We start from the raw sequence: 12,720 nt of genomic DNA, 5'->3' as shown, positions 1-12,720 counted from the left end.
TGTCAGTTATTTAGGGAGAAGCGTGGACTCCGGAGGCAGAGAATTCTGAACTTGGACTCTTCTAGTAATGGCTGTGTGGCCATAGGCAAAATCCTATCTCCTTTCAGAAGCTCAGTTTCCTTATCTGCAAAATGGAGGGGGTGGGACTATATGTCTGCTAGAATTGCTGGGAAGGGTAAACAGGGAGTCATCAGTGACCAGATGCAGTGGGCGCTTAGTGAGCGTTGCTTCACTCCTCCTTCCCTTACTTACGAGTCCAGGTCCTACCAAGAACCACCTCATATATCCCGAATCTGATAGAAATTTTTCCAGACCTGCCCACATCTGAAATTACATTCTCCTCCCACACTCACCCCAGGCTCATCCCTCCACTGGAGCCCAGCCACTGGCAGTCTTGCTTCAGAGTCATTTGTGAATAATCTATTTCTCCCATCAAATTTTGACTTGTTGACTATCACATGGGCTTTCTTGATCCAAAATGCGAGCCTAGCTAAGTGTCACAGAGAGAACACTCAACTAATTGCTGAATTAAACTGGCAATGGCACAATCGTCAAGCCACTTTAATTTTCTTCAGCAGCTAAAATATATCTCTTGCAGGAAGATTATTTTGTGAAAACAAATTGGAATGCCTATTATTAAAAGCCAGACTCATCTGGGGCCTCCTTTGCCAAAGCTGCCTTCCCCATCTGTTTGGAAATGCAAACGTGTTCCGGTCTGGATTAACCTGCCAGATAAACTGAAGGAAGGATGTGGAGTCTTAGAACAATTATTTTGCAGGAATTGGCTTTCTCAGCATCTTACTTTGAAATCCAGGAGTTGTTTGTTTGATCTCTGCCTGTGACTCAGAAACCAAACCCTTCTTATTTTGTAAGCTTATGCAACAAGGCAAAAATCATAAACAATACGCAAAAGGGTAGAATGTCCTATTTGTGAAAAGAACTTACAAAGTCACAAGATTTATCTTTGGAAATGGGTATCTTGTTTAAAAACATAGATCATTTTGAGAGTTCCAGTTAAACCATGGTGAATTTGTAATTGTACTCATTTTTCTTTCCTTTCTGGGATACCACTAAAACTGTAGCAATGGGGCTGTTTAAAGATATAAGCTCCCTTGAACAAAGATGATACAAAAGGAGACACTGAAAAAAGAAGTTGAGGAATTACAATACATTAGATGAGAAGTGGATGGAGCTGAATACTCTCATTTAGTAGAGCACAGAAAGCTGAATTCTGTGTCCGTAGAAGCAGATACCACTTGAGCTTGTCTTGGGAAACTCCAGAAGGGCTCAGGACTTGAAAACACAGGGTGCTGCAGGAGGCAAGGGTCAGGTATGCTGCTGAAATCAGGGATGCTGGCTAGGATTTTGTAACTGGAGCAGTTAGACCCCTAGGTCCCTTCCAGTTCACGTAATCAGGGGATTCCTTATCTACTGTCTCCATCCCCCTGCTTGACACAAGGAACCAGAGAAGCTTGACTAAGAGATGTTAGGCCCACCTGTGAGTGTTGGGGGAGGGGAGGTGATGAGGCTCGTGCTTCAAGAGAATTCGTGAACAAACATCTGCGTCTCGAGTGTGGGGCCCACCTGTGACTGCTGTCAGCGGGGCTTAGGCACAGCCACACCTGCACCTAGCCAGAAGCAGAAAGGGACTTCTCAGCGAAGCCTCAGAGGAAAGACCTCCAAATTCTGCTGTGAAGGAGGATCCTTCTCCCAGTGAAACCACCAGATCCTCACCCATCAGTCTTCCTTGAGGAGCCTTCAGTTGACAAGTTCCACTCATTCATACAGTGGTTTAGTGCTTCACACTCACACATAAGCAGAAGACAAGCTCAAACCTGCTAACGTGGAAGACAGCGAGACCAGACAAATAGCGCTGAGGGGCTCTAGTAAAGCATGGGCAATGCCGGGAGTGGAAGAACGTTTTCTAATCTTTTCTTAAGTTCTTCAGGAATATGAGAGAGCATATAGTGACTATAAAACAGAACAGCATGCAGAAGGAAGGAATAATTCAATAATAAGAAAGAGATTTTGGAAATTAAAAGTAGATGAGCCAAGATAAAAATGTCAATAGCTGAGATAAAGCTGCTCCTCCAGAAAGTAAAACAAAAAGAGATGAAAATAGAAAAAGAATATATAAGAAAATTAGAATGTCCAACATTCATCTTACTAATAAAAGTTTTAAAGACAGCTAACAGAAAAAAGTGGAGAGAAAAATTTCACAAAGAAAACAAGACTATTTCTCAGAAGTGAAAGGTATAAGCACAGTACTATGAATTTTTTTAAAAAGAAGAGACGCTCATACCATGGTCTATTACCATGGAAATTACCAAAAAGGCTAGAGATAAATAAACTATCCTAAAATGGTTCTGAGAGAATAAAACAGGTCTAATGTAAAGAATGGGCTTCTTAGGTGGAGTTAGTAGTAAAGAACTCGCCTGCCAATGCAGGAGACATAAGAGACATGGGTTCGATCCCTGGGTTGGGAAGATCTCAAGGAGGAGGGCATGGCAACCCACTCAAGTGTTCTTGCCTGGAGAATCCCATGGACAGAGGAGCCTGGCAAGCTACAGTTCAGAGGGTCACACAGAGTCAGACACAACTGAAGCAACTTAGAACACACACACCTACGGTGTAAAGAATAGGAAGTAAGAATAGCTTCAAACATCTTAAGTGATGGTGGAATCTAGAAGACAAAAAGGAAATGCCTTTGAAATTTGGGGGGGAAACTCTTTCAAGCCAGGAATCTTATATAAAGCCAATCTATTATCAGAGGTAAAGGTACAAGAAAGGCATTTTTACTATGTAAGGGGCTTCCCAGGTGGCACTAGTGGTAAAGAACCCACCTGCCAATGCAGGAGACATAAGAGACGCGGGTTTGATCCCTGGGTCGGGAAAATACCCTAAAGAAGGAAATGGGCAGCCCACTCCTAGTCTTGCCTGGGAAGCCCCATGGACAGAGGAGCCTGGCAGGCCACAGTCCACGGGGTCAGAAAGAGATGGACATGGCTTAGCGACTAAAGAACTATGTAAGACTCAGAAGTTTCTCTCCCATTTGCCCTTACTGAGGAATCTACCAAAGGAGATGCTCCGGCAAAACAAGGAGGCAAACCAAGAAGACAAGGACCCAGGAAAGAAGGGATCCTAGACAGGACAAAGTCCCAAAGAAGAGGCCTGTGACAACCACTGCCCTAGACAGCAGTCTACGCAGCCTGGAAAAAGAGGATGGAGAGCTTTTGGACTGAGGCCCCAGGAGCCTAAAAAGGGGCCCACGTGTTTGAGTATATAGGAAATACTATTGTTAGGCATTTTAAAAGAGATGTTAAAGCATTTTGAAGGAACTAATGAACGGTTCACAGAAAACAAGGTAAATGAAAACTCAGTCAGTTACTAATTTCAGGAAGTAAATGAAGATTGTATAAAAGGGGGCCATGGTTGGTTCAACAGTGTGCAATATGTTGTGATCAAAAGTTTTAAATCTTGGCAATTCGTTTAACCAAAAAACGATATAATGGTGAAATGATAGGAGGAAAAAGGGAATAAGAACTAAGCCCTCATCTGTCATGTCAGGGAAGTTAATAGATGTCAAAAAGATATATCTGGAAATAGCATTATAACCATATTATTTACAAATAACAATACTAAAGGAGAAACGGCTAGAGCAGTTGACGATGGTCACTCCTGGGAAGTTGGGGTTGAGGATAAAGATGGATGAGGAACGGCTGTTTTTTATCATTGTGTGGTATGTTTCTTCAGTTGTGTCTGACTCTTTTGTGATCCCATTGACTGTAGACTACCAGGCTCCTCTGTCCATGGGGATGCTCCAGGTAAGAGTACTGGAATGAGTAGCCGTGCCCTCCTCTGGAGGATCTTCCCGACCTGGAGATCAAACCTGAGTATCTTATGTCTCATTATAGTGCTATCTAAAGTAAAGAATATATAGGAGATGGGAATACGAAACCACTTTACCTGCTTCCTGAGAAACCTGTAGGCAGATCAAGAAGCAACAGAACCGGACATGGAACAATAGACTGGCTCAAAATTGGGAAAGGAGTACATCAAGGCTGTATATTGTCACCCTGCTTATTTAACTTACATGCAGAGTACATTGTGTGAAATGCTGGGCTGGATGAAGCAAAAGCTGGAATCCAGATTGCAGGGAGAAATATCAATAACCTCACATATGCAGATGACACCACCCTAATGGCAGAAAGTGAAGAGGAACTAAAGAGCCTCTTGATGAAGGCGAAAGAGGAGAATGAAAAAGCTGCCTTAAAACTCAACATTCAAAAAACAAAGATCATAGCACCTGGTCCCATCACTTCACTGCAAATAGATGGGGAAACAATGGAAACAGTGTCAGGCTTTATTTTGGGGGGCTCTAAAATCACTGCAGATGGTGACTGCAGCCATGAAATTAAAAGACGCTTGCTGCTTGGAAGAACAACTATGACCAGCCTAGACAGAATGTTGAAAAGCAGAGACTTTAGTTTGCTGACAAAAGTCCATCTAGTCAAAGCTATGGTTTTTCAAATAGTCATGTATGGATGTGCGAGTTAGACCATAAAGAAGGCTGAGCACCAAATAATTGATGCTTTTGAACTGTGGTTCAACTCTAGAGAGTTCTCTAGAGTTACTTGGGCTGCAAGGAGATCCAACCAGTCCATCCTAAAGGAGATCAGTCCTGGGTGTTCATTGGAAGGGCTGACGTTGAAGCTGAAACTCCAATACTTTGGCCATCTGATGTGAAGAACTGACTCATTTGAAAAGACCCTGATGCTGGGAAAGATTGAGGGCAGGAGGAGAAGTGGGTAACAGAAGACAAGATGGTTGGGTGGCATCACTGACACAATGGCCTTGAGTTTGAGCAAGCTCCGGGAGACAGAGAAGGACAGAGAAGCCTGGCATGCTGCAGTCCGTGGTGTTGCAAAGATTTGGACATGACTGAGCAATTGAACAACAATATACATGGATTAAAATTAATTCAAAAGACAAAGTCATAATGGGCATATATTTAAAAGTAGATTTTCAGGTGTTTTGGAAATCGTAGTGGAAGGGGACTGGGAGGCCCTGTTTCTGCCCTGCACTATTGTGCTAACTCACTCTGTGGGCAAATCACCTCCCTCTCCTGGCTCAGCTTTCTCATCTATAAAATGAGTCAGCGGCTGGATTAGAAGATCTTTAAAACCCCTTCTCAGCACCAACATTCTATAATTTGGGGCTTTTCAAAGTATCAGACCAGTAACCAAAGCTATGTTTGGCTTTGGGTTTACAAAAAAATATTTATAAGTACAAAAATTTAAGTCATATGGTGTTTGTTTCAAAGTCTTGTACTGGCCTCACCCACACGCTTACCCTCTGAGGAAAGTGGACTCAAGCTAGCATTGCCAGAAATAACAAAATTGAATTAAATTAAATTTAAAAAGAACACATCCAGTTAAATTCGAATTTCAGATAAACAATGAAGAAAGGAATTCCCTGGTGGTCCAGTGGTTAAGACTCTGCGCTTCTACTACTGGGGGCCTGGGTTTGATCCCTAGCTGGGGAGATAAGAACCCACAAGCTGTGTGGCTGGGGCAAAACAAACAAACAAAAGCAAAAAATCACCTACAAATAATTTTTAGTATAAGTAAAGAATAAATACTTGTTGTTTATCTGACATTCAAACTTAACTGGCCCTCAGGGCACCTTCCTCTTCAGTTATCATGTTCCAGTTATGTGACCAGTTACTCTGGAGACAGCAGATTGGGCAAGGACCTGGTGCTGTAATCCAAGGGCCCCCAGATAGGGGGAAACCAGCAGGTTATGAGGAAGCTGCTTCTAAGAACCGTGCCCAGGAAGGGCTCTTTAATTCAGAGAGTGGTGTCTCACCAACCAATCTGATTCTCTGTCTTTCAGCATTGTAAATGTGAGCCCTGCTTCAAAGGGCTGGTAAGCATTCATGAAAATGTGGGGTGAGGGGACCCAGTTCAGAAGGGAAACTGACTCAAGAATGCTGTGGTCTGTTTATGAGTCAGTGTTCTCATAAAGTAGACCGACAACTTCTCTGGTGCAGAAACTGTGCCTCGTTCACTCTTGAGTGTCCAATATGGGCTGAATGAATGTGCGAACAGTATGCAACCCTGCCCTCTTGCCACGTATCATCATTTCAGACAGATTTGGAGCAAGGCTAGGAGGATGAATGTACAGAGTTGGGGGAGAGAGATGATTTAATGTGATTACTAGCCATTTATTCTCATCCAGGTTCTCTGCCAAGTGCCCTATGTGCATCTTCTCATTTAAGCCTCCCAGTGGCTCTGTGAAATGGTTAGGACCCTCATGTTACAGATGAGAAAAACTCAGAGAGGTTGAGTAACTTGCTTGAGGCCACAAAACTACCTACAGGGGGTCAAGATTAGAACCCAAGTCTGTTTGGCTCCAGAGCCAGTGTTTTCTCCACGGACTCTGCCGTCCATGTGTTAGACTGGAGAATATGGGTGAAATGGTGCTCTGAAGGTTGTAAACTAACTGTGAAGCCCATATCGTCTGCTCTAACCTCAGCTCTTGCTGTGTTTTCAGGAAATTAGTTACTTCCAGTTTCCGGGAGAGCTCTTGATGAGGATGTTGAAGATGCTGATCCTTCCACTGGTAGTCTCCAGGTGAGGGGCAGGTATTCGGCTGGGAGGGCTGGGGTGGGGTTTCCAGGAGAGGCTTCTGTACAGATTCCGTCTGGGCCCTGCTCCTGTGGTGGGTGTCTGGACTGCAGGCTCTGGATGGCATGGTTGTAGGGTCCTTATGGGAAGTAGGCTGTGGCACGGGTTGCTGGAGTCTGGCTCATTCAGTGGCACACATTGTTTCAATCCCTTTCAGTGGACACTTTATTGACTTGAGCAAGTGATTTGGAGTCCTAGAAATTGACCTGACTCCAGGGTAGCTCAGGGTCAGGGAGTTAAGGCCCTGTTCCCAAGGAGAGGCTCTAGGTGGTGAATGCAGCGAGGCATGGGAAAAAGGTGACCTTGGAGACGATCACAAGACGATATCCTGGCTCAGCTGTGGGCTGTACTGGCTGTAGAAACTCGGGCAGGTTGTCAGACTCCTCTGAGCCTCAGCTTCCTCATCTGTAAAATGAGAATAAAAACACCTACTCCAAAAAGTTGCTGTGAGGACTGTTGGAGGCTGTCTATTTGCTAAACATTCAAGGACTGAGCACAGGCTTTGAGGGAAGACAGGTGGGAGATGAAGCTGGAGGATGGGTTCTTGATCACAAAAGACCTTGAATGCCAGGTTAAAGCATTCAGTCTTTACCCATTAGGGTGAGGGCCAGTGCAAATCCTTGGAGGTCACCTGGTGTCTACCACAGATGTGCTGGTGAATTTGACCAATGCCCTGGTCCTCTCTAGGTCTTGGAATTTTCAGCTGTATAATGAGTTGGTGGCTCCAGATGTTGTCCAAGAACCCTTTAGTCTGAGACCATGGGTTTAGAACCCTCACCTCCTAGGACTTGCCTGCAGGAAGGGAAGTGGACAAGCCTCTGAATCCTGGATTCAGGTGGCGCCTGGATGTAGGGGGCTCTATCCCCTTGGCCAGGGTCATTAGCCTTCTCAGCCTCCTTATTGCTAAGGAGGGAGCCAGCTCCTCTTCCTTGCCCCTCTAGGGTGACAGAGATAATGGTCCCCCATTATCTAAAAGGCCAGCTAATGGTGTTTTCTGCTGCCTGTAGGAGCCTTGCTAAGCTCAGTTCAGCTTCATGCAGGCAGCATTTGGGTCTCTCAGGACTCAACCTTCAAGGCTCTACTAAAAGGTCACTTCCCTGCAGAAGCCCTCCCTGACTCCTCAAGCCTCTTCAGTGGTTGCCTCCTCTTCATGCATCTTTTGAGTCATCGCTGAGTTAGGGAATCTGTCAAGGTCACCAGTAGCCTCCCTATTGCTACATCCAAAGGACACCCTGAGTTCTTGCTCTGCATGACCTGTTCACAACATTTCATACACTTGATACAATGGTTGGTCACTCTTTCCCTCTTAAAACACTCCTCCCTATGACGTTACTCCCTCTAGCTTTGTCTGCTCTCTGCCCCTTCATCCCAGTCTCATCCGCCTCTAATCAACCTCTGAATGTTGCAATTTCTCAGGCCTTTCCTCATCTGTCCTCATGGCTTTAACATACCACCAATAAGCCCAGCTTATAGCTCTCCCTCCCCGACCTCTCTTCTGAGAATTACTCAAACTACCTACCTGTCACTGTGTGTGTGTGTATGTGTGTGCTCGGTCATGTCCGACTCTTTGAGACCCCATGAACTGTAGCCCACCAGGTTCCTCGGTCCATGGAATTTCCCAGGCAAGAATACTGGAGTGGGTTGCCGTTTCCTACTCCAGGGAATCTTCCTGACCCAGGGATCAGACCCATGTCTCCTGCATTTCCTGTATTGACAAGCGGACTCTTTACCACTGCGCCACCTGGGACATTGCCACTTGATATTTCATGAGGATTTCAATTTAGCGTAATCAACATGACATTTTACCCTGTAAACCCATTCCTTTTCCTGTTTTCTGCTTGTCAGTAAGCAGCAACTCCACCTACCCAGTTATTGAAGCCTCTGTGTTTATTCTCTTCCCTACCCCAGCTCATCTGTCAGCAACTCCAGTTGATTCTTCCCCACAACTAGAACCCATCATCATCCCCACCACAGGTGCGGACTCTGCTGTGACATCACTGGTCTCCAGGCTTGGGTTTTTGTTCCCCCCTCATCTGTTCTCCAGAGAAGGCAATGGCACCCCACTCCGGTACTCTTGCTTGGAAACTCCCATGGACGGAGGAGCCTGGTGGGCTGCAGTCCATGGGGTCGCTACGAGTCAGACAAGACTGAGCGACTTCACTTTCACTTTCCACTTTCATGCATTGGAGAAGGAAATGGCAACCCACTCCAGTGTTCTTGCCTGGAGAATCCCGGGGACGGGGGAGCCTGGTGGGCTGCCGTCTATGGGGTCGCACAGAGTCGGACACGACTGAAGCGACTCAGCAGCAGCATCTGTTCTCCACCTGGTGTCCAGAACGGTCTCATGAAAAGCCCATCTGGCCATGCCATTCATTCTCCTAAAACCCTTCAATGGCTCCCATGGCATTTAGTATAAACTTCAGACCCTTAACCTAACTAGGAGGCCCTTCAGGGTTCTCCCAGCCTGTGCTCCACCTCGTCTCATGCCTCACTCACTCCAGCATCCTGGCCTCTTAGCTCTGTAAGCAAACCAAACCCTCCACATCTCAGGGTCCTACACATCTCAAGACCTTCCTTCTGCCTGGAGCCTGCTTCCCCAGCACTTTCCATGTCTGCACCGCCTTAGAAAGGCCCTCCCCTCCCATCGCCCTTCACTACCACTCGTGCTCTCCCCCACCATGCCCTCTCCCTTTTCTTGCTGAGCACTTACTATGTATTATTATTCTATATGTATTTCATTAACTTGTTTGTCTTCCACTGGACTATACTTTCTGTGAAGACAGAGGCAATATTCTGTTGAGGTTCCACCCAGGAACTTGTCAAATGCCTGGCACGCTATAAGTGCTTATTAATACTGGCTGAGTGGATTAATGAGTTCAACAACTGCGCTTTCTGGCATGTGGCCCTGTACTGAGTGCTATAGATGCAGAGATGAATGAGGGTCTGTTCACTATCTGCTCACAGGCTGTGAGGGCGACCGATGAGGAAATAGACTATTACACAACAGCCAAATAAACACGCTGCCGGAGGAACACAGGACTCTGCTTTTTTGCTTCCTTTTCCCCAGTTGTATAGCAATGGGGCATCTTCATCATCCTTTGCTGTTGACCTTACTCACTGCCAGGATGTGGCCTCTTACTCATGACAGAAACACTCCAAATGAAGTGGCCCTTGCATGGACCCTGGAGTCCGGCAGACCTGCCTGGGTTCACATCCTGGCTCTGCCATTTCCTAGCTGTGTGACTTTGGGCAAGTTATTTAACTTAAAATAAAACAAAACCCTGAAGTCAGAGTCAAAGGCCTGGGTCCTAGGCCAGCTTCTGCCACAAATCACCATGTGATCTTGGGCCAGGCAAGTTTACCTGGGCCTCAGTTTACCCAGGCTATCCAGTGATTTTAGGCCCATCCAGCTCTCTGAGTCCTGGCTCTCAAAGGCCTGGTCTCACGCACAAGCGCTTTCTCTTGGCTGAAAGTGGAATGTGGTATTAACTTCAGAAAAGCCAGTGCGTGTTTATGTTTCATGTGTTTATATTATATAGTTTGGGCTGGTGCAGAGCAACTATGTCACTGAAAAATGAAAGTGCTTTAAAACTTTCCTATTAAGGGAGAATTAAACCTTCTTGGGAGAAAACGACACGTTTCTGAGCCCCTAACTGCTCCATCCCTGAGCCTGACTTCCTTTAGCTTCAGCTGGTCTGTAATCCATCTGTCCATCCACTACCCATGGTTCCCTGAGCCCTTGCTCTTGGCCAGCCCAGGGCCAGGTATTTCTGTCCTCAAGGAGTGGCCACTCTGGTTTGGGGCTTGTCACTCAGGACAGAGTAAAATCACCAAAGCTGCTTTGAAAATTCAACTGTCAGGTCTCATTCCCAGCTTGCTGAACCAGAACTGCCAAAGGGCCCAAACGGGTTTGTTTTAAAAGTTCCACAAGTGTTCTAATGGTTTGAAAAGAAACCTGGATGACTTGGGATCAGAACTTCTGGCTGAATAGCTAAAGAGCCTGGCTTGAGGGCTGTTGCTCTTCAGTTCCCGGGCCTCCAAGCTGTACCCTCAGGAGACAGAGGCTTCCTGCCATGTAAATTGCTCCAGGGCAGTGCAAGGATACACATCAAGGCACATTTGCTTCAATTCCAGTAATCTGCAAGTTGGGGTCCCAAAGCCTGGCACCCATTCCCCTCTTCCTGGAGAATCTGCCTCCCTTCCCTACACCAAGCCCCTGGCATCAGGCTGGTCCCCTTGTTAATTTCTAAGCATGCCACATACCACCTCTGCTCAGGCTGCTCCCCTCCCACGAAAGCCCTCTTCACCTCTTAATTAAGCCCCCCTCTATGTACACAATGGCATGGATCACTAGGGGTCACCTTAGGGTGTGTCCACCTGTTTTTTGTCTCCATACCTTCCTTCTCCTACCCCTTCAAGACCAGCCAGAAATCCTACCCTCCTTGTCTTTAAAAGTCATCTCCACTCACACCCTGTTCCTAGAGTGGGGTTGGGTGGAGGTGCTGCCCAGCTTCTGGTCCTAGTGGCTCATCAAGGAATTTCTTCTGAACATGGACAACCTCCTTACCATAAAAAGGATCCTGAAGAATATGAATTCATCTCTCTCTCAGGGACATCACAGGGTCTGGTACATCGTATGTGCCTAAGAAATGCTTTTTAAATGAACAAATATCAGTGGAAAGAAGTTGAGGCAGAATTCAGGCAAGGTTTATGAACAACATTTGAACTGACCCTTGGACAATGATTCGGAGTTATCTTTTTAAAATGGTTTACACTTTTAAAAGTTACATAAGCAAATTACAAACACTGTGGATAACAACAAAAAATCCTATCATTCCACATCCCTAAAACGTTTGTTCTTGTCTTTCTTAGTAGTGAATTCACTAGGCCCAGGGTGTGGTCCTTGGCTTACTGATTCAGAAACTCAACCTCATCTGAGCCCCTGAATTGGTCATGCCTGTCCTCTGATACCTCCAAGAAGCAACCAAATAAACCAAATATCAATTTGTTCATCCACAGAGATAAATAAAATTGCCAAGGAGGACAAATGCACACAGCCTCTGGCCAGAGCTTTTCTCCCTATTGGCTCATCACTTGGGGACCTCAGTGGTTAAATCTGTTTGCTGGCAGGACAATTATTTAACGGTATAATAACCAGTATGAGTCTAGGTTTGCCATTTTTAGTCTTCAGGGCCCAGGTGGTGGAGTTCCATCCTACATGCATTTAAATACAGTGAATTCAGTTACATGTGGTATGAAAAAGAGAGAAAACAATTTAAAGGAGACAAATGGCTTCCCCCGTCCAAAGAGCTATGTCCTGGGTGCCTGTACCGTGGGGGAGCTGGGTCCCCACTCTAAGCCAGTCTCAGTTCCCACATGTCTTGCAGAGGGAGCATCTCCCCACATGGCTGCGCTGATTCTAGGCCATGAAGAGAGGATTGCACGGTTTCTTTTTCACAGCTGGTGATCACCTGAAGAAATAGCAACCCAAAACTGGGAGGAAAACTGTCCTGAATGAAAGTATATATCTCCTGAACTTTATGAACAATTTAAGGGATCTTCAAGGGCAAATCTAATTATGAATGGTTTTTGCTTTATGTACTGACTTGAGGACTGAATATACACAAGCAGGAAGCCCATTTTCTTCCTTTTGAGACCTGCACCCATTGGCCAAGATCAGCTTATAAGTATTAATAGGTAAAGAGTACGGGAAATCTGATCTTGCCACTAGCCCTGTTGCCCTGGTTCCTTCCACAGAGTGTCTCTGTTGAGCACGGTCCTGCATGGATTGGTTCAAGCCTAAACATGGCCCTTTGCAGGTACATGTACCTGCTCAAGCCACAGGGATGCTCAGTTCTGGCTCTCAGGTCATACGAGAGAGCTCAGTCGTGGTTCTTCAAAACAACCTCAGTCATGCTCTGAGATTAGCTCACTGTGGTTGAGCCCTGTGTCCATTCTCCCCCATGGTGAGTTAGCCCTGGAGGTCTTTAGTGCTGACAGACCTTGGTCATGAGTGCCCTAGTAAACCCTG

General features: G+C 45.8%; 1 protein-coding gene across 2 annotated transcripts in view; it reads left to right on the top strand.

Annotated features, from left to right (window-relative positions):
• The window catches only part of SLC1A7 (solute carrier family 1 member 7), a 53,980-nt gene that overhangs the window by 1,847 nt on the left and 39,413 nt on the right, over positions 1-12,720 (top strand). For both annotated transcript variants that reach the window (XR_001295520.2, XM_005678397.3), the window contains exon 2: positions 6,556-6,635. Coding sequence is in view for 1 of the 2 variants with exons in the window: in XM_005678397.3 (XP_005678454.1) it covers positions 6,556-6,635 (80 nt within the window). In the remaining variant the exon portion in view is untranslated. The remainder of the gene's footprint in view (positions 1-6,555; positions 6,636-12,720) is intronic.

This window comes from Capra hircus, chromosome 3, assembly GCF_001704415.2.
Source record: "Capra hircus breed San Clemente chromosome 3, ASM170441v1, whole genome shotgun sequence".
Taxonomy (NCBI): domain Eukaryota; kingdom Metazoa; phylum Chordata; class Mammalia; order Artiodactyla; family Bovidae; genus Capra; species Capra hircus.
Note: the sequence above shows the minus strand (reverse complement) of the source record. Positions and strands in the feature narration are given on the sequence as shown.